The sequence below is a fragment of the Apiospora marii genome (assembly GCF_038362585.1).
Source record: "Apiospora marii strain CBS 49790 chromosome Unknown utg000004l_segment0_segment1, whole genome shotgun sequence".
Taxonomy (NCBI): Eukaryota; Fungi; Ascomycota; class Sordariomycetes; order Amphisphaeriales; family Apiosporaceae; genus Apiospora; species Apiospora marii.
In genome coordinates this window covers 436,105-456,714 of record NW_027117376.1, presented here as the reverse complement: position 1 = coordinate 456,714, position 20,610 = coordinate 436,105, and the positions used below count along the sequence as shown (strand labels likewise).

At 51.5% G+C, this 20,610-nt stretch overlaps 3 protein-coding genes across 3 annotated transcripts; 1 reads left to right on the top strand and 2 right to left on the bottom strand.

Annotated features, from left to right (window-relative positions):
* Positions 1 to 8,065: 8,065 nt before the first annotated feature.
* Positions 8,066 to 8,723, top strand: PG985_007120 (uncharacterized protein; the record flags this gene model as incomplete). The annotated part of the gene is made up of 2 exons (XM_066826889.1): positions 8,066 to 8,550; positions 8,615 to 8,723. 2 exons carry the CDS (start codon positions 8,066 to 8,068, stop codon positions 8,721 to 8,723), a joined length of 594 nt encoding a protein of 197 aa, XP_066684564.1.
* A 2,743-nt stretch (positions 8,724 to 11,466) lies between these two features.
* Positions 11,467 to 12,406, bottom strand: PG985_007119 (MADS box; the record flags this gene model as incomplete). Its single annotated transcript, XM_066826888.1, has 3 exons — positions 11,467 to 11,748; positions 11,818 to 11,952; positions 12,161 to 12,406. The coding sequence occupies 3 exons, from the start codon at positions 12,404 to 12,406 to the stop codon at positions 11,467 to 11,469; spliced, it is 663 nt and encodes a 220-aa protein (XP_066684563.1).
* A 7,091-nt stretch (positions 12,407 to 19,497) lies between these two features.
* Positions 19,498 to 19,848, bottom strand: PG985_007118 (uncharacterized protein; the record flags this gene model as incomplete). Its single annotated transcript, XM_066826887.1, has 1 exon — positions 19,498 to 19,848. The coding sequence occupies one exon, from the start codon at positions 19,846 to 19,848 to the stop codon at positions 19,498 to 19,500; it is 351 nt and encodes a 116-aa protein (XP_066684562.1).
* Between the last annotated feature and the right edge of the window lie 762 nt (positions 19,849 to 20,610).

Here is a 20,610-nt window from a genome sequence, read left to right as displayed (position 1 = left end):
TAACGATGCAGGCTTCAGCCAGGGCTCTTGCAGCAGCACTTGCAGCATGGGCATGGGGGTTTCTTGATTCTAGAAGGCCTTCTTCAGCCCAAGCCGCCGGCGGCGCTATCATGTCGATTCTCAGCGGGTGAACTAGCCTATGCAGTGTCTTCCTAATGAGGAATTAAGATAACATCCACCGTCGATGTGCCTGTACCAGCTTTTGGGGGGATGATGAATTCTCTTCTCCTGTTGAATCTCACCGAGATCGCATGAGCGCTGCTCTCAGCAATTGCCTTCTCACGATCCAGCGTCAGCACGAGCACAGAGGTCATGTTGGGGAGTCACAGGGATCCGCCACGCCCGCCAGGATATCAGGTGATGATCGTCTTCTGTAAACGGGCATAACCGTATTTCGTCTAGAACTCTCGTATACCAAGGCCAGAGCCAAGGCCAAGGCAGAATGATTGCCACCGATGAATTCCTCCAACAACTTGTCATCTGCAGTACGCATCAAGCATGTACACACCATCCTGCGGAATCTTACGACTAAGTGTGCGGAGTAGTCGGCGAAGTGTGCGACTTGAAGGTATCCGTAACTCAATGCTTGGATATCCTGGGCCTCTTGAAGAATAGCTCTACAGTCTGCAGTATTCCATGGCTGTTCCTGCTGCATGGCTTCGTCTCCCTCCCCCTCTTTCTGCCCTCGTGCACAACTGGCGATGCCAGCTCTAAAGCTATATTGTTTTCAGCTCTCGTCTATCGTTGAGCATTGCCCCTTTGGGGGATGGATGGTATGGTGTGGTTATGCAAGTACAGAGAGGAAACGATGGATGCTCCGTGACAGTGATACAAACAGCCCAGGAAAGTATCTCTTCTTGTAATACGCGTTGTTGCGTGCACACTCTTCAGATGACGGGGGGGAAGACTCGGGAAAGAGGCACGTGTCCTGGGTGGTGCCTGTGAATAAGGTGGCAATGGGGAAAAGATGAGGCGAGCTACGGTTGGCTTGCAGACAAATGGGCGCCGCCCAGATCTTGCGGATCGGGCTGCTGATGGCTTCGGTCCATGATTCCGAGATCCCTTGCCTACCTATTCTGGAGTCGGATGTACAACGTGGCGAGGAAGGACTGCCTTGATCTATCCGGAAGGTAGAAACATTCCAAATGGTGCTCGTCTGTTGGACATTGCACAGTTGCTTGGACAGCCAGCAGGCATTTGCAATTAACACCAGAGACTCCTCGTCAGACCTAGGTATTCGGGTCGCGGGTACCCTATCCAGCGAGAGCCAAAGAGCTGTTTTTTGGATTTTTTTTTGCTTTTCACGCACCCATTTCAACGACCATGCGCCCAGGCAACCGGATGAGGCCCCCGGCTGGCTGCCAATGCATCGGATCACACCGCTCTCTGCGCAACATTGCCTGACAAATAGCCTAAGGGGTTCCTGGCCAAGTCTATTGCGGTTAATGCATATTGATATACCACTGTCTAGGAAGCTGCGTTGAGCGCTCTGGATATGATGAGGCTGACAATGGTGGCTCTGCTTTGCACATTGCATGCAACAAAGACGTGCAGCCAGAGAGGGATCCACGATGATCCTTTCACTGGCAGGCAGCCTCACTGACATGGCCTGGATATCGTGTAAGTCCAACACTGGAATTCGTATCATACGGGGATTGGTCGTTCAGCACGTCCTTCTTCCATTCGGGATCTTGGTTTCCCTCCCGCGCGGGCCTGCGGGCGCCGGTAACAGTACCCCTAGATCCCTGCGCCGATCTCCCTTCTCCCTCCCTCCTCGCTCTCCATGGCCTCCCACCACCACCCCTCGTTCCCTCCTTTCCTTCTTTGTTCCGCGTCTGGAATTGCCTCTCGGCGGCATGGTACAGTTCAACATATAGCATTGTGACAAATCTCGTTTTCCGCCTCCGGGCGAACAGGGTTCGTCTCAATTCGGAGTAGAAATAGACCAAAAGCGATTGGGTTATCAGCTTGTCATCTTGCATAGCATTAGACTCGTCTCTCTTTTTTTTTTTTTTTTTTTTTTTTTTTTTTTTTTTTTCTGTTTCTTCCCTCCAGTTGACGCGATTAAAAAGGAACGAAGTTGTATTGGCATCTACCTGCCTACCTACTTTACAAGGTTTAGCAATATGCAAATTTGCCCAGCTGATCTATTTGATTATGAGGGAGACCGGCCCTCCTGCTTTATTACACCTCAGGGCAAGATCTGGAAAGACAAAAAGCTTACCTTTCCAAATTCAACCTGACTGGCATGCCATGCCCTCCCTTGCATCGCCGATCACCGCCGTCCTTGACCTTGGAATCCGAAACCATGAAGCTCCCCATATTTGCTTTTTCGGGGAAGGGGAACACACCGGGAGTCACTTTCTCACCCCCCTTGCGCGCGGGTGTCTCGCCGTCATGTCAAAAGCACTGCTGCTGCTGCCACTGCTGCTTCACTGCGCTGCGCTGCAACTGCACGAGTTTATAATTAACGTGGTCGGGTGGGGTATGTCCGTCACCAATTTCGCGCGTATGAGACAAGACATAGGGGGGTGGGTGGGTTTTAGGAGAAGAAAGAAACAATACGTGAAAGTAAACGGCCGGCCGGCCTGGCCCCTTTGGAAAGTCGCCTTTTGTTGCCGTGTTTGGAAACGATGTGCTGCAGTTCTCGAGGACGGTTGGTTGTTGGGTGATGGAAGAGGAAAGGGGAAGAACTACTTCTTCTTCTCATGGCGGGTGGAACGCATTTCACCTACTCTTGATGAACATCTCTCGCAAGACACACCAAGCCAGTTTTCATTGCTTGGTGCATCGTTCTGGATTTCGGCTTTGTTGGGGCAAAGTACAGCTTGGCTATGCTTGGGGGGGTCTAGGGGGGTAGCAAGCATCAGGTAATCTACAGCGCGGAGTGTTCCTACGTGCGAGCGTCTGTTGCTCTATGTGTATATGGTCGGTCGTACATGTAAGAAGACAAGATGTATCCTACCTAGATGGTGGAAGTACAGACAGCCTATCATACAGACATCCTCCGCAAGTTCGCGACGTCGAGCAACTACCATCTATGGCTTCCTATGCTGAAGATGTAATCCAATGGCCTCTTATGAGAATGAATATGGTAATCCAAGGACAGTAGTAATGGGTAGACATCCTCGTGTCTACTAAAGAGGGATACCCTCCGACGGTGGCACCTCGTCCGCATACGCAGCCGGTAGGGTATCCGCGCCAGGCTTATTTCTACGGATGGTAACATGTTCTCGTCCATATCCAGGCGGCTGACTGGCAATACTTGGAACGAAGGATCCATCAGAGACAGAGACACACACAGAGAGAGAGAGATAGAGAGAGAGAGTAAATATCCCCAGGTAACGGGCGATCCAAGGGAGTTGTTCGCTCTAGTCTGACAGTGACGTGTGTCGACTACGCAAGAAGGAGAGTCGCTTCGAGAAGAAGGACGCGCACCACTAGGACACTACTGGTTTTCTTTTTGTTACCACTTGAGCGTCCAAAGAGCGCAGATGTATCTGGACAGAGGGCAATAGACAGACTTTCTAAAATTGCTGGCATGGTGGTGATGTGGTGATGTCGGGTCGTATGGGCTCCATGAAAGGGGTCGTCAGGATCCAGGCAAGCTCCAAGTCAAGCCCTCGTATAGATGAATACGTTGACTGTATATTCCTGCCATGGCGCTGTACACAGTGCTCTGGCAAACTGGGCCAACCCGTCCCCAGCCGGGCGAAAGGACGACGTTGTCAAATTAGCATCATGACTGTCTACTGGAGCTCATCGCCACCTCTTACAGGTCCCTTACCTCCGGTCGTCCGGCATCTACATGCATCTCAGTCCAGTAAGCATTGGTTGTAGGACAAACCGCATCCTCAAAAAGCGAGTCGGCATTATCTGGCATTCGGATAGGTGTCCATGAACACATTTGCCGGCCACCAGTCAAGTGACGAACCAACTCTGTACGACGAAGCCTCTCCTTTTTCTCCATAGGCAGTGACAGTGAGCAATAGGCAGGACCAAGAAGCGGTAAATATACGACAAGGTCGTACAGGACATCATGGCCCTTCAGAGTACAAATGATATAATTTTCCAACAGCAACTCATGCCAACAACTGACATCGCTCGGCGCCGTATTTGCCCCTGATTTTATACAGCCCGAGTGCTGTACTAGTAAAACACAACGTCGCTACGCTTCACACTCTCTTTGATTAACAGATAGTATCGCAAGGGAACGTCGACACTACAAGTTGTTCGTCTTTCCATCTGTACTCTTATAGGATAGCGGTTTCCCAGGTAGCTTTGGCATGTCTGATGGTCTTGTTATTAATCTATGTCTACCACATGAAACATCTTTGGTGCGCTCGCTGCTGGCCTATGATGGCAACCTGTCTAGACATATGCGTCATGCAGTGCGCATCTGCACGAATTGCTCACTGCCAGTATTGTCTTCAGCCAGGTGCTATAAGATGGCCGCCTTCTGATTGAGAAAGCACTTGATTAGGGCACCGTACGTTGTCCAGGATGTGTTACTACCTCACTTACATCACTAGAGCAAAGAAGTTCCGTCCCATGGGATGATCAGCCCTTTCGAATGACTTCCGATCAACTGGTGACAAGTCTATCACTCGAGTTTATTATGTGTCATAGCACACCGTAATTGTGGCTCACTGGTCTCCTAGAACCCGGCCACAGACGGGTTGTGATTAATGTCACGCTGTGAGCATGCTCCCCTCTATCATATTTCATGCGATGCCCTCCACAATTTTTGACCGTTCAGTTGCACAGCGCACATAATGGCGGCATCTTCACGAGGAACGAGCCGGGCAGGATGTGTTCCATTTGGTTGTTTCCAGTGTTGTTGTTGACTGCCACCGACACCTGCAACCCCTTTCTCAGCCCGGGGCTCCTCGACTTCCCCGAGTTCGTCGCGACATCGATCGAGCAAGATCTGCTTCATGTATTGTCCATTTCAAGAAGCCTAACATGTACAATATCCTTGCCCACAGTGCTTGGAGGGCATCAGACTGCGCTCTACATCTACTAGCAGCAAGCATTGCTAAATGCCCAGGGAGGATGACTTGGTCGAAGAAAGAAGTCAATCCCGGTGGAAACACCCCCAAAGCGGACGGGATCGCTTGTCCCCATATGACAGATGGGCATATATACGATCCGGCTTTTCCTTATCGATGAGTGTAAAGTTTAGATCCTGCCCATGGCTGCTACGGCTCTTGTTGGACCTTCCATCCAATGCTTTTCTCCATGGGCCATCATTTGAGATATCTGCGGACGAGAGATATACGTACGGTAGCAATTTGGCCCACTACAAGCCCGAGAATCTGGACGACACCAGAGAAGCTTTCGCCCACATGGCGAAAGCTAAGGTAACTCACCCAATAACATGTTCTCTGTGCTGATACTAGGGGGCATGGCCTGGGATTGCAGGCTTCTGTATATCCCTTGACGGCGAAAGCGATGTTCCCACCAGAAGTGTATATAAGACCTGGCTGGACCAGCCGGCCTGTCGATTGTTGAAAGAGCGATCTGGAACAGAGCCTTCGCTATCAAGGGGACACGCTAGATAGTCATGGATGCTCCGCCGACATATCTGCGCAGGGGCAATATTAAGGTACGAGCTGCCCCCCGAATCCACTTGTATCTCGTTTTTTTCAGACGTTCCTTGTAGCCGTCGCTGTATACAAATGTTAAAGAGCCATGAGGATCATGTGCGATTTTGGATCTGGCCAGTGACAACATACCCAACTTGCTATTTTCCTAGCATTAGACGACGTCGTCATGTTTCATGGCTAGGGGTCTAATACGAGAGCATCTCTACGGCTGGTACGGATACACACTTGTAAGGGTATACTTGTTCCTATCGCCTGAAAGCTGGCTTACCTGTCTAAGCGACTGATTGAATGTATGCTAGTCCTGTCATCAACACAACTATCTCCTAAGGGGCAAAGTCTTGCCATCTGGTGCAGAATCGAAAAAGGCAGAGAGCCGTTCTTCAATACGCCCATGATGTGAAGCAATGGCAACAGAAGTCCGGCGTACAGGTCTGTCGAGAAGGGGCCATGTCCTGTCGACCAGAGTCTAGTGAACGAACAGGTTATGCCCGATTTCCAAGATGAGCAGCTAGGGCAGGCATGATCCAACTCGCGTAAAACTCCTCAATACATCGTGTCATGCAAGGCCCGCTTCGGACAGGATAGTAGCTTGTTTGCTAGATAGCCGGCGAACCCATTGACCGTGACCCGGGAACTCGTTCTTCATGCTGCAAGCAAGAGGTGTTCGTGATCGTTTCAAAAGTGTGCGGGTCCGGGTCCGCGGCGAGCGCGTTTGCTCGGCTGAATATTTTGAGATGGAGAATGGGAGGTGGCTGCGATGGTGGCAGAGGCTGACGAGGGCGCCATCGTCGCATGGACATGGTCGTGTTTCACAGGCTCGTTAAGCAGGCCGAAAAGAAAGATACGGGGCCAGACGACACGCACAATCGAGCATGATGTCAGTCCATCGACTGTCCGATATGCTGCCAGATGGCGAGCTGACTCGTTTCAGCCGCAGATCGCAAGAGGAAGAGCAGACGAGACGGGCATTGGCACAGACGAAGCTGAAGGACCGTGATGTTGAAACTTGACGGTCTAGAAGACTCCATGTAACCGCTTACTGACTGACGGTCGTGCTCTGCATGGCGGGCGTGTAAGTCAGTTAATCAGCAAGCTGGTATGTACCTCTACAAGAACCTTGGACCAAAGAAAAAGAAGAGGAGATGGAGATGCTGGATTGGGGAAGGTGGAGTTGCGATGGGCAAATCAGCGGGTTCGGGCCTGGACGAAACCGAACTTGGCTTCGAGACCCTGCCAGCTGCGACCTGCGACCCCTGCGCCCCTCTCTTGCCTCCAAAGCAACCAATCCTTTGTTGAGCACATTTGCGCAAAACAAAGCCCACAAACGTTCCATGATGGCGATATAGTAGTACATGTATCCAGGACAGCGGTAGCCGGGAATGGACGGCGTCAAGGTAATTGAGCAACAAGCACTGCATGTAGTTAGTTGTAGTAGTTAGTAGCCGTTGGAGGGAAGGAAAGACCGAAGGATCTCTGGAATGGTAGGCAATTACCACCAACCTCAACTAACCGTACCCTCGGATGCTACCAGATATGTAAGTTATTATTGGGTAGGTAGATTCCTACATACCTTATGCAGTGTTGTTGATAGATAGTACCTACTAGCTTCCTGGCTTGTCTTCAATGAAAGAAAGAGGCGGCGGCGGCAGATTATCTCATTCTCTGTGCCCCCTTCCCTTCCCTATGTTGCTTCTTTCTCTCCCTATCCCTCCCCTTGCTCCTCTCAAAATAACCACCCGAGCCAAGGAGAAAAGAAACACATGGTGAATTGCCACGAACGCCGAGAACTCGCTTCCCCAGGAACCAGAAAAACCCGGCGTGCCAAGGTGTCCCAGCTTTTTGGAATCCCGCCGTCAAGCACTCCCATCTTCATGCGAAAAAAAGAGCAGTCCAGACTCGTCGACCCCGCCCCCCAGCTCGACTACCCACCCACCAAGTGTCCGACTAGCCATCAAGCCATCTACAGTAGCCTTGTCGCTGCCCAGGGAAAACCAGGGTCGTCCGGGTGTTCGTGGTGCGCGTTTGAATAACCTTCTCAAAACGATAACTCGACTTCGGACGACTTGGGGTCGAGTCTTGTATGGTGCCGTCTCTTCTCATCCCCCAGACAGACAAGTCGCACTAGCCTCCAAATCTGGTGTTACATAACACGGGAGGAAAAGCTCGCAAACTTGCTCACGCTTAATATATTAAACCCATCGGCCGCGCGCCCCTCCTCTGTCTCTCTCGGACAAACTACTTCTTATCATCGGCTACCGCTTCTCTCTCTCTATCTGAACTCTTATGACTTAGGCCGGACCTCTTCGAAATCTCAAACCCAGAAAAACAACAGCACCAAAACAACATCACGCTCATCTACATACAGGACTGGTGCCTGCCTTCTCCACGCGACTACTACTAATTAATACACACTCCACCCGCCTTTTTTTGCACCACCTACGTAATATATATACACAATGGCACCTCACGGCGACATGGCAGGCATGGATATGTCAGGGGGCATGGACATGGGCCACTCGTCCTCGTCCTCGTCGGGCGGCATGATGATGATGATGTCGGTGTTCCAGACGTCGCAGAAGACGCCGCTGTACTCGATGGCCTGGACGCCGCAGAGCGCGGGCGGCTACGCGGCCACGTGCATCTTCCTCATCGTGCTCGGCACGCTCCTGCGGGGCCTGCTGGCCCTCAAGTCGATCCAGGAGGCGCGCTGGCTCGACAAGGAGTTCAAGCGCCGCTACGTGGCCGTCCAGGGCAAGCTGCCCCTGGCCGAGCGCGTCTCGGCCGACAGCCTCGCCAAGAAGATGACGCTCTCGGAGAACGGCGTCGAAGAGGACGTCATGGTCGTCAAGAAGGTCCAGACCCACGCCCGCCCCTGGCGGCTGAGCGTCGACCCCCTGCGCGCCGTCATTGATACTGTTATCGCTGGGGTTGGCTATCTTCTGTACGTTCATCCGTAGTCCTCTAAGTTCTCACGATAACCTAAGCTAACCTCATTATTCCCACAGCATGTTGGCAGTCATGACGATGAACGTTGGTTACTTCCTATCGGTACTTGGTGGCGTGTTTGTGGGCAGTCTCTTGGTTGGCCGGTACACTATCGCATCGGAGCACTAGGCTTGAGCCAGGTTGGATATATCAGTCAGTCAGTCGTTCAGGCGACGGGGATGCTGCTGTAGATACGACTGTAATGATTGAACATGAACGAAAGATGAGGAGGGTCAATATGGACTCGAATACCCGTCTGGACTGGTCGGATGCGAGTTGGGACGCTCTGTCGAGGATGGGAAACGTGAAAAGGTACTTCACGGTTAATTACTGGGGGGCTTGGGAAAGGGCGTTAGGCGAAAAGAAGCGACAGTCATATTACATGCGGATTTATCATCGTCGTTAATCATACTACTTCGAAGGCCTCCTCGCAACATCGTGACCAGCCTTAGATGAAAGCAGCGTCCCGAAGTACCGGTACGATGGACTAGCTCTAGGTCGCTAGTAGTGTTGCAGAAACATGCTCATTCTCGCGCAGTGTGTGCTCCTCCCGATCTCTCCCCCACTTGCCTAGACTAGCATCGAACAAGACCACTCCCGCAAACTCCACTTCACCAATGCCCCGGGCCCCTCGAACCAGTCAAGGCCCGGGATCCGCCAAGTTGGCTCCCGCCTTGAAACCTTGTCGCCAATAGCCGCACCTTGTATCACTACCTACCTACATACCTAGGTAGACAACGAACGGCTTTTCAATGTGGACGATACGGCTGACCTCGACACCTACTGCATCAGAGACATGAAGACTCTACTGCCAGCTCTATCGCTTCAATCATCGGTCTTACAGAATACTTACTCGTGTAGTATAGATATCGTGTTCCCCTTATAGAACCGGTACCGCTTCAATAGGTAGGAGGTTGCTATAATCTGTGTAATATGCTCCCTATTCATTGACATACCAGTAAGTCTCTTGAGATGGAAAGGTACCGAGTATTCCGCAGACACACTACGCAGTAATCGACTACCTTCCTAAGTACTACTTCCTTTTATGGATCCCGTTCTATGCGTTTGCGTCAATACTTGGGAGCCCGAACAGCTCAGCACGCACGTACTAGCCGTTAACGTAGTAAGCAAGAGGTCGCTCTTTGCTTTGCCCCTTTTTGCCATGCCGAAAACGTGGGGACCTCGGTTCTTTTTACCGACAGACGCCATTACATATACGGTCATCTATATATAGTACAGCTTTGATGGCATCTGCCGCATCCGGTACTTGTGGCTATAAGATCGTCCTCTATCTATTCCTCTTCGGAGAGGGAGAGAGAGAGAGTGTGTGTGTGGAAGTGACACTGAAAGGGACAGAGCTTAAATCACCCCACCCCGTCCCGCGTTCAGACTTGTTATACGAACAACACCCCCCGGATTCCTTTCATCTGGTTTTTCTCCCGACCTCTCCTCTACCATTTGCGGTGACGGGCATCAACTGAATACCGGTACCATAGAGGCGCCTGGGCGGCAAAATATTACTGTCACCTGTTACGTGCTCGCTCACTCTGTAGCCGAAACACCATCATCTTCGAACAACTTATTGCTGTCTTTCCACGGCCCTGGCATCTCTGCACAAGCAACAGAAGCGTCCAGACAGGCCTAAAGAGTGAAGCGCCAACCAGCCAACCATCCAGCCAACCACCCTGCCACACTGCAATGACTATCCGACGATCCTGTATCACAGCCGAAATCACACATTAGTAGCAGGTCGACAGTATTTCGGCAACATCCGGCGCAACCTGTATACTGTCTTATTGTCCTGTGACTGAGGTGCGACGCAAACAGCGACGGGGCAAGGGAGCACAGCATTAATCAGACACATAGTCTGTTCTACAGGTGAGGGTTGCGAGCAGAAGGTCTGTCAACTTATGCCCGGTCAAGTCACATGGAAAACAACCGAAAAAAACGGGAGAATAGAGCACGATTACCAATATCATTGTGTGATCGACTCTAACATGCGAAAGTTACTATCATACATTCCGCCTTTTCCATGGAATCCACGACGAAATAGGTATCATTGGGTTAGGAAACATTGCTGGGCCAAGCCACCCCGTCGAATGAGTGGCCGAAAAATAGGGCACCTTCGCCGGAGGTATGAAAAAATGGTAGCAATGTGTGATGCGCCGATGGCTCCCGACTCATAGACCTTTCGGCATGCGGGTTCAATCCCCCGCCATCATAGCCACACCATGCATGAATCGTGATTCGTCCGTCGTAATCCCTACGCAAAACCCCCAGACGCCTCCCCTGGGTGATGCAGAGAATAAGCTGAGTCGATGTGCGCCATATTCAAGTCACCGACCAGTTCAGCGCCCCCACTCTCCAGACGGACCGCAACCAGACAGATGGAACGTTGGATAAAAAAAAGTCAACCACGTGCTCTTGCGGTGTCAAGCACGTACGGTTATATATCTCCTAAGGACGAGATGATGGAACATCGCCAATGTCCATGAGACCATGCGAAAAATGAACATGATCTCGGAAGAGAAGTGCTGAGATTAACTGGTTGGAACATCGGACCATGCACGTGAGGCGTAACCATCCGAATTCTCCGAGGCAGAGCTCACGGTAGTACGTGTTCAAAGGAGAAGAGAGAACAAGGACTGAAGTCGTCATAATCGGGGATCAAAAAAGAACAAAAAAAGAAGGGAGAATAAAAGAGCAGTAGAATCAAGGCGACCGAACAACGCCGCACCGTAGCCTCGAAAATTATGACGCAGGGTTTATCAAAATTTGGTAGGAAATGAGAGGCTCGTGTGAATGCAATTATATTCTGGGTATCAGGGTTTGGCGCAGGTGAGAACAAATCGAGTTTGTCACAATATCGTCGTTACGACTGATGGGAGGTGTGCTGTGGCATGCCTGATTGCGGAGGCATGGCGTATTGCGCACCGCGCTGCTGGACGTAGCTAGAGTAGGCCAGTGCCTGCTGCGGGTCGATGGGCACGTTGGGCATGCCGTATTGAGGGGGCATGTGGCTCGGGGGCATGCCGGGTCGGCTCGATTGAGGAGGAAGGTGTTGGTTTGGAGGCTCCTCAGGCGATTCGACTTGGTTGGAGTCGTCGACACCATTTTCATTGCCAGGGTTGGGTTCAGGCGCATTCAAGCATGCCTGCGGAAGAGTTAGCAAGGAGCTCTGCAATAGCTGGATGGACACTGGACGTGATGATTGATTTCGTACCTGAATCAAGTTCTTGCCCTCAGCCTTAGTGACGAGCGGTTGCAACTTGGGCGTTGTGAACGTGTAGACGAGACCCGTTTCTGAGACGACCAAAAGAAGCACCTGCGTGCCTGTGAGGACAGAGAGCTCGTAAGCCTGCAAATAGCGCAATGTTAGACATGTTTGTTTACGACCGTCCGCAAAGCAATCGCGTGAAAATTTCGACGGAGAGAGGGAATCGCGCCAGATCGAATGGCGACCAGCAAGCTGTCGCGTCGAATCCACGCGCAGGGTGTAGGATTGCTGGCATGCATTGAGGGATGAAATTGCTCAAGTAGGTGGGCAATTAGTAGGTGAGACGTACCTTCTTCATAATGCCCGCCTTCCGCTTCGAGAAGGTGATGTGGCGACGCGACTTGTCGGTGATGAACTTAATTTCGATCTTGCGACGCTCGCGTCCACCCTTCTCGTCGTCATCGTCGTCGTCGTCTGCTACACTAGGGCGGGCGCGCTTGACACCACGAGGCTCGGCGCTGCCGTTGCCGACGGCATGGCCATCGTCGAGATCGTTGGGCGACGTTTGGTCGTGTTGGTCGGTGATGTCGGCCATGGCTATTTGCGGGCGATACGACGAGGGTATCACGAAAAAGGCAAAAAAAAAAAAGTGGTGGAGATACTGTTTTGAGTGTGGTGCCGACGACCTATACTGAATCTGGCCTCGAGCGGAGAGAGCCTCTTTCTGTAGTTGGTAGTTGGGTCAAGCTGCTTTGGTGGTAGCTTGTTGTAGTAGGCAGGCGGTGGCAGCGTTTTGAGCGGGAATGGGGTGTGGGTGGCAGGCAATTGCAGCCTGTGCTTATTTTCTTGTCTGGTTTTTTTTCCCTCTTGGGACTGGAGGGAAGCAAAGTGTAAGTGACCAGTGAGGAATGGTCAGGTCCAGAAATGGTGCTTGCGCCTTTTTCTGTTCCAATGCTTGGGTCGGTGGGTGTCGAGGGGTTGCAAGTTAAAAACCCCAGTCTAAGTAAGGTAGAGTAGGCGCGTGCTTCTACTGGAGTGGGTAGGGGCGTAGTAGCGCAAGTGCAGGCAGGACTGGACTGGGTTGGCGTATGAATCGTGCCTAGCGGGTGGGTTTTGGGCCTGTACCTTGCAATCAATCAATACATGCTGCCAATCTTCCCAACTGACTTGATGCCGCCTATTGATTTGATGGATTGATTGGATTGATCGATCCTCATCATGAACCGAAGAGGGGGGCCCGGTTGATTGGGTGCCCTATTGACATTGACATGGGAAAAAAGGTGGAACCTACTTGGTTGGAACGGCAAGCCAGTGAAAATGCCAGAATTAATTGGAAATTCTCTTTTTTTTTCCTCTTGCCGACTACTTGCTTTGTTTGACAGGCGGATGGCGTTGGGGAGTGTGTTGGAAAAAAGCCGTGGCAGAATTCCTAATGGGGTATTGAATGGCAGTGGTTCCAGCTTGCTTGGGTTAAGCTTGGGTCGCCTGAGGGTGTCTGGGTGGGTGGATGGGGTACGGGTATCTTTTTCAGGTTCTGTGCTTCTCTGCTACGCGTGTCTTTGTCAGTCAAAACCCCAAGCAGCTACAGGTCAAGTTTAAAGTAGGGCGGGCTGGAGCGGACGGCCACAGTTACATGCCCTCCTAAACCAAAAAGAGAGAAAACGCCAAACAGGACCCAGGAACAATGAGTGGGCAGTGTAATGATACATTGTCGTATGTATACACATAATACGTCAATATAAAAGACGACTCGGGCCGTTGGTTCGTTCGTTTGTCCAAGAGGCACTCAAATCAATCAATCGTTCCGACCCGTCCATTGTTGCAACCAATCGTTGGCAATGGTGGCTGGATATCAGAAAGAGAGAGAAAGAGAGAGAAAGAGAGAGAGACCCAGAGACAGAGAGAATCAACAACGGCCATTCGAGCGACTTCGACCCGAGCTGCGCAGTGGTGACCAATGGCAGCGGGAAGGAACTGTCGAGCAAAAGAAAAGAGAAACCCAGACACGTCGTCATCATCATCGACAACAACTCATCGAGAGCATATACATACATTGGGAAAAAAGTGTATATACTTCCAATAAGAGGCAACAACGATATGATATGAGTATAGTACCCAGACCAGGTAGATAGGTAGGTATGTCGTAGACAGGACAGGCAGAGAAAGACAAATAAACAAAAACATAGACAGATCGATAGACAGATAGACAGATGAACGGTAGTATGCACTTACAGTAAGCTTTATTATTCTGTTGTTGTTGTTTCCCTTCTCGGGTTCCTTACACACAAGAAACCAAACGGAATTCGATGTCAGTATCAATTCAGGAAAGGTGAATGCGGGATGATTGAAAAGAGGATAGCGAGGTGGTAGCACACGGGCTCTTGCGGTCATGACCAGACACTTTAAAAGGCAGAAGGCGGGGACGTGGCGGCCTTTGGAGAATATCCAATTCTCGGGTTATGTCCTATCCCTCCTAGTCCTCTACCTAATCCAAGGGAGGAGTCTTCTCCAGTCTGGACGCTAGCGAATGGAGACTCTCCCCATCCAAGAGATTGTCTCTCGCACGCTTGCGCGCCCATTTGATGGGCACCACCCCCCGGCTCTCAATCCAGGTGTTCGTTTCTTCAAACCCCATGAACCATTAAATGAACAGTGCAGTGTGGGTGGATCCCCGAAAGCAGCCAAAAGGGGGGCTGGGATTGGGTGGTGGATGGGGGTCGGGTGCATTTGATGGACCGGGCATGCTACTCAACTGTAACACGAGCATTTCATACTGTCCGTCCGCTGTATAAGAGGTAGGTACTTGCATCGCTTGATGATAGGCCGTGTCGCTGTATCTGTATAGGCATGTCGCTGACTGATCTATTGGATCGACTCTGGCTATCTGATAAGTCTATAGATGGAAGTTGATGGTTCCGTTGGCATTGATTCAATCGCGAAACGGGGGCGTCGCTTTTGAGTTTGGACACTACAGCACTGTATAAGTTTGAAGTGCGCATGGCAACCCAAAAGGTTGAAGGGTAAGCCGTTTCACGAAATCCGTTGGTCACGATTATGTGAGCAAGCAGTAGGTAGGTACGTCAAACGCATATGCCAAAAGTTATGGCCACTGTGTCGGTTTGATAATACAGGTATGTATGTGCAGTACGAGCAATCAGCTTCATTCCAGCCCCCCAGCCTCTATCTACCGCACTATGTATGTAGGTATGTAGTCAAATCCCATGCATCCTTGCGCCCTATGAGTCAGACTATTCCCCAATGGGAAGGACATACCCTCGGGAAGACACTGTGAGAAGGCGGCCCGCGAGACTCTGGGCAGTGCAGTAGACTCAAAGGGGTAGGTAGCACATGACGGGCAGCAGACACGTTGATGTAGCCATCGGTCTGTGAACAAGCACATGCATAATCAAGAAGAAAAGAGAGAGAGAATTATAGTAAAAAAAAAAAAAAAAAGAGAGAGAAAAGAGAAAGAGAGTCTGCCCTCAGCTGCGTACTCGGAGCTTGACACCGCCGGCGGTGTCAAAGATGACTCGACTAAGCAGTGTCATACCTTCTTACAGAGCCAGAGCGTGGTGTGGCTGCATTTGACAGACAATGCTTACTTCAGTGCTAGGTGATCTAAAAAGAGACGAGACACATGTTCCGTCTGTCACCATACGAGCCTACGCGGGCGGCTCTTCCTTGGTACTCCGGTAGCTTCGCAGCCTGCCGCGTCCAAGAACTGGAGCTCCATCACCCACCAGTGTTCCCTTGACCGCGATTGAACCCTCAGGTGGCGTGTAATCTGCAAAGCAAGATGAGTTAGGAATAGTGGGAAAAAGCCAAGTCCGTACCGTAGATGCCATGAGCCGCGGGAGCTGGGAGCTCCTCCCCTCGTAGCCATGTCTATTATCCTGGAACTAAGGCATGCTGGATGGATGAGTGTATCATTAGCTTGGGTACTTATCTACCAGTTCCTTGAACGTCGTGCAGCACCGGACGGCGCCAATTGCGCAAAAAGCTGCTGCAGGCCATGGCCCCTGGTCGTGACAGTTGAAGCGGCAGCAACTGCACGCGGTCTGGCCCTGCGAAGGCGAGTGTCACTGTTGCGTCGTGCCCGCTCGGCCGCTTAGCTCGCTACTCGATTAATTGCAGCCAGTCAAGGTCTTGAGTAAGGAACCTTTGGGGCGGCATGGCGAGAAGATGGTAGGCCTTGACAAATGATTCATATGGGTTTGTACAGGTTGCCGTAGCCAGCCAGCACCGGCACCACCATCCACCAGCTTTCCCAACATACTAATATCGAAGAGGGGAGATCGGTCGTGCTTTGGACAGGTCCCGGCCCTGGGATTCCTACAAAGTATCCATTCCACCCTGGGGTGCTAGGCTCTAGCGAAGTGACAACCATGCCATGGACTGTGACGATTAGAGGCATGTACAAAGTTGAGTGGGGCCAACGACTGTCTTTGTTCGTGGTTGCGTGGGGATCGGGAACCGCTCAGTGCAACAGAGAGCCTTTCCCAGCAAGTAAGTTTTAGTGCCGTCGGTCCCAGCTGACAGGCGCAGTGTAGGATTCCTGATTGATAGTGCTTACAGGGCCCCATAAGACGCAATCAATCGCTGCTACCTACCTACATACATATCATGTACGTACATGCTGCATACCACCAGTCCATTGATTGATGTGCGCCTCCGAGACGGACGGCCTGCGCGTAGTCGGTTGGTTATGTAGTATTCTCCCTTCCTCTGTAGGATTTCGGCCGTTCCCTGCCAGATTCGCCGAATCCCTGACATGACTTTCGGGTTGTCGATAGCTCTATATGTTGCTACATGTATGTAGGGCCTTGGCCATGGCGGTGGTACTGCATCATTGTCGCTGTTGTTGACGGGGCAGGGGTCTCTTTCGCGTACGACACACCCCCGGCACTCATCGACTTCTGCAGGGCGAATTGTGCAATCAAGGTAGGTCACGGGCGGGCGGGCTGGCGGCATACCTGTAGAATGGATGCTGGAGAGGACAGGTTGTGGGGTTTGTCATCTCAAGACCTTTTTTGCCAACGAGATTGACCCCCCCATGTAAGAAGCATTTCGTCGTGTTAGCGACCAGTTGGTAGGCACCATCAAGTCCGTGTTGCCTGATAGGCCGCGCTGGAGCTAGACAGTCCCACAATCTCGACGGGCTCTGCAACTAAAGAACTAGAGAGACCGGGGCCATGGGCAAGGATCGGAAGCATTTTGGCAGTATCCGTCTGGCCGTCAGGTCAATTTCCATTGCACCGTGGATCTTTTTTCGCTGATGCAAATATCTGAGTACCGACTTGCAAATGTGCGAGTGGCCTGTCCAGGTAACCCTGAACATGCTATTTACCTTACTACTACTCATCCTTACGTACCGTCCTTGACTATCGCTGTGTGTCGCCCCGAACTGGGAAAAGCCCCAGTGACAAGTACATCCATCTGTGTACTGGTTGGTCGAAAAGAAAGTCTTTCCGCCGGCGCCAAGTCTGGCTATCATTTCAAGCATGGCAGGGATGCCAAAATTAGGGACTCATGAAAAGCCGTTGACAGGGGAAATGAAGCGGGGAGCTGCCTGATAGCGCTAGCGGTAGTGGCCAATGAGCCAGAGGCCCGTCGCTAAGAAGAGGAAGAGGACGAGGACCCAAGGTAAGGTTGGTTCTTGGGTAACGGGTAATGAAGGGGTGAGAGTGTCCATGTGGGAGCGTCCATGGACAAAGCTCTCCGGAGTTTGCTGATTGCGATCGATCAACATATGATCGGGCGTGCCCTTATGTAGGACTTGCAGCTTTCCAGTACAGCATGGAGTTAGCTATGCAGAATGGCATACATATCATGTCGTCACCTGAGTTTAGGATTGCTGTCAATACCAGACCGGACGATTTGTCATTTTCATTAGATGAACATTGGAAGTCTGGGAATACAGTATTCAAGCGTTCAAGCGGACTAACTAGTCGTCAGTCAATCAATTACCTAAGGTATCCGTACCTAACCCAAAGCACCAAGTGATCTCTGGTAGGCACCACCACAGGGCTGGCCCAGCAGCTGGCAGTAGCCGGGGATAGAGTATGTGGACGTGCAGTTTTAAAGATTTAAGCATCCTAACCCATTGCGGCGCCTCATCCCCCGTCAGATCCTGCTAGGGACAAGAGCCGCAACACTTCCGTCAGTAAACACTTTATTTTTGCTCGCCATGCCTATTTGGCTCTAAGGGGATCCCCCGATTGACAGCTTTCAATCGCAGCATTGCCGTGTTTGATTGAATACGATAGGAATGGCTTCGGGGTTACCGGCCTTCCGCATGCGAACAAGGAGGGTGTGAAAGAATTCAGGTAGCACGGTCATACCAAACAAGGGATGGTGCTTCCAAGGTAGGTAAGTAGAGTCTCCCAGATTTGCGACGACGAGCTTCATTCCTTGATGGACAACTTGGTAGGACTTTGATACATCAGGGGTTACACACCACAATGAACGACAGCAAGCGCCCAAGATTAGGCACATCCTGGCTCATGTCTTGGTACGGTCGGCACTCGTGGTGAGGAACTGCGTTCCGTGGTATACTGAGATCTCGAAACATGTCGTTGCCAACTCAAAGATGGTTACAGAAATAGAAGAAGAAACAAAGATCGCTGGGACTTGAAATCTAAGTATTGGACGAAACTCCCAGAATAGATGCATCAAAGTCATTTTGTTTCCCTGATGCGTTCTCACCAGACAGCCCAGTCAGTAGACATTCGCTAGACTGTCTCAAGTGTTAGAGATCGTTACCTTCTGTCAACGAGCCGCTTGGCAGCTATGCCGAGAAGCTAAACCACAACTGCCGTTCCGCATCATGGACGGCAGCCACGATGAGAAAGCCTACTGTCGGATAACCCACGACAAACAAGATACTGCTGGGCCACGGCGCTGGCAAGCCGATTGAGGAAGTAGAGCCAGCACCAGTGACCATGAGACTGATCTTCTTTGCACGACTTCTTCGACAGGCTAACCAAATGCCTACGACCTGACCCTGTCTCTGGACTTACCTCAGAATAAACCAGTAGCTCCGGAGGATTGCTGCTCTGTACGCATTCGAATCTTGTCAGAAGTGCCATGTTATTAACCCATAGTGGCCGAGATGGTGTCCAAGATGGAGGCTGCGAGTTTATCGGTAGTGTCACGCCACGCTTCTGGTCGTCGACCTGTACGTCGGTCGGACTCTTCGGACTCGTCGGCGTCAGGAAAACCGCGGGACGGGGTGCTATCAGCTTTATGGGACGGAATGCACGCGTCGTCTCAGCGACATACGACGAGGGACACTGGGACAGGCCTGAACAGACTTGGGAAAGCCTCAATGTTTTATGTTCAGAAGGTATGGGATGATGGCACTTCCTGGCAAGTTGAAGCACATGACGCAAGTTATGTAAATCTTGTCACTTGGACAGCGGTCGGATGGTTTGGATCTTTCTTGTTGCGACCCTTGCGGTGCGGCAGGACGATCCTTCATAACCCAAGCACTCTTATTTCCGCTAGTCCGCCTTCAGTCTCAAACCCACCCCATCAGGCATGCGACATCACGGAAGACGGAAGACGGGAAGACAGCTAGCCAGCCAGGTCAATCGAAGTAAGCGATGCATGCACGATGGCTGCAGTATAGATAGCATGACCTGCCCGTATACAACCACCACCGACAGACAGGTAGGTATGAATATATCAGCATGTGTATGCCATGCACTGCTTGGGATGACCTCCTTTTTGGTTCCAAACTGGCCGGTTCCGTTCCAAATGGGACGGGATTCTGGGATGAACAGTCGACTGGAAGGTCGAGTCATCGAGGGTTTGGCCAGGAGGTTGCATGCCGGTAACCGTTCGAGAAGCTTGAGCAGTCGAGCAGCTGCCAGCTTTCTCGGGTGGCACGGCTGCTGTCACGGCATTAAAAGAGGGCGGTAAGTCGCGATGGTATTTCACGACGGTGGGCTCCAGGGATCGGGGAGGCTCGAACACAACATGATTCGACTTGTTCTTGGGGGGTCCTGGGATGAGATTCGAGACGGGATCCGCCATGATTGGCTGCCGAGGTGCGGCTTCCAGGGCACACGGCCCCGCCGCTGGCCCCTGCGACAGCTCCCTGGGCTCCCTGGAGGCGCTGAAGCAGCAGTGGCAGGTGCGGCACTGCTTCAGATCTGGTGACGCTAACCAGCATGAAACCTCATGTGTCAGGGATCCCAACCGCCATTCGTCGGCGAGTGCTGTTGCATTATCAGGCGAGCGGAGTGGTATTGAGGCAGAGCACTGGCCCTATTCCTCGAGGCCGGTGGAGTCCAACGGCGTTTCCTGTGCGTTTCTGCTCGTGGTAAGCCCACTATGGTGGTCCGTCGTGTTGTCTCGATGCCATTGTGCCTTGTCGTCGCCTTTCCTTCCCTTTTTCTTGGCATCCTTCCGCAGCGCTTCCCACCCTTCAGGCACTCCTAGCTAGCCATTTCTTTTCTGACGGGGTTGTGGCCTGGCGCTTGTCTCTCTCGTATTCACTTCTTACCTTATCCTACGCTTTAGCCGTATTTTCACTTCTTTTCATCCTACCGTTTGCCTAATCGCTGTGCTGGTTTTGTAACCTTTTTGTTTCGATTCTCCATTTGCCCTATTCGCTTCCCGGTCGAAGGCGTAGATATTTTTTATTTGTCGTGTTGCTGGTTGGTATAGACAGTCAGCTCGACTCTTCCATTCATTCGCTCGCTTTGTCGACAGCCTTTACTTTCCCTTCCACGCCATATCATTACAAAAACAAAATAAAAAACTAGACGCCGGTCGTCAGCAAATCTACGCCAT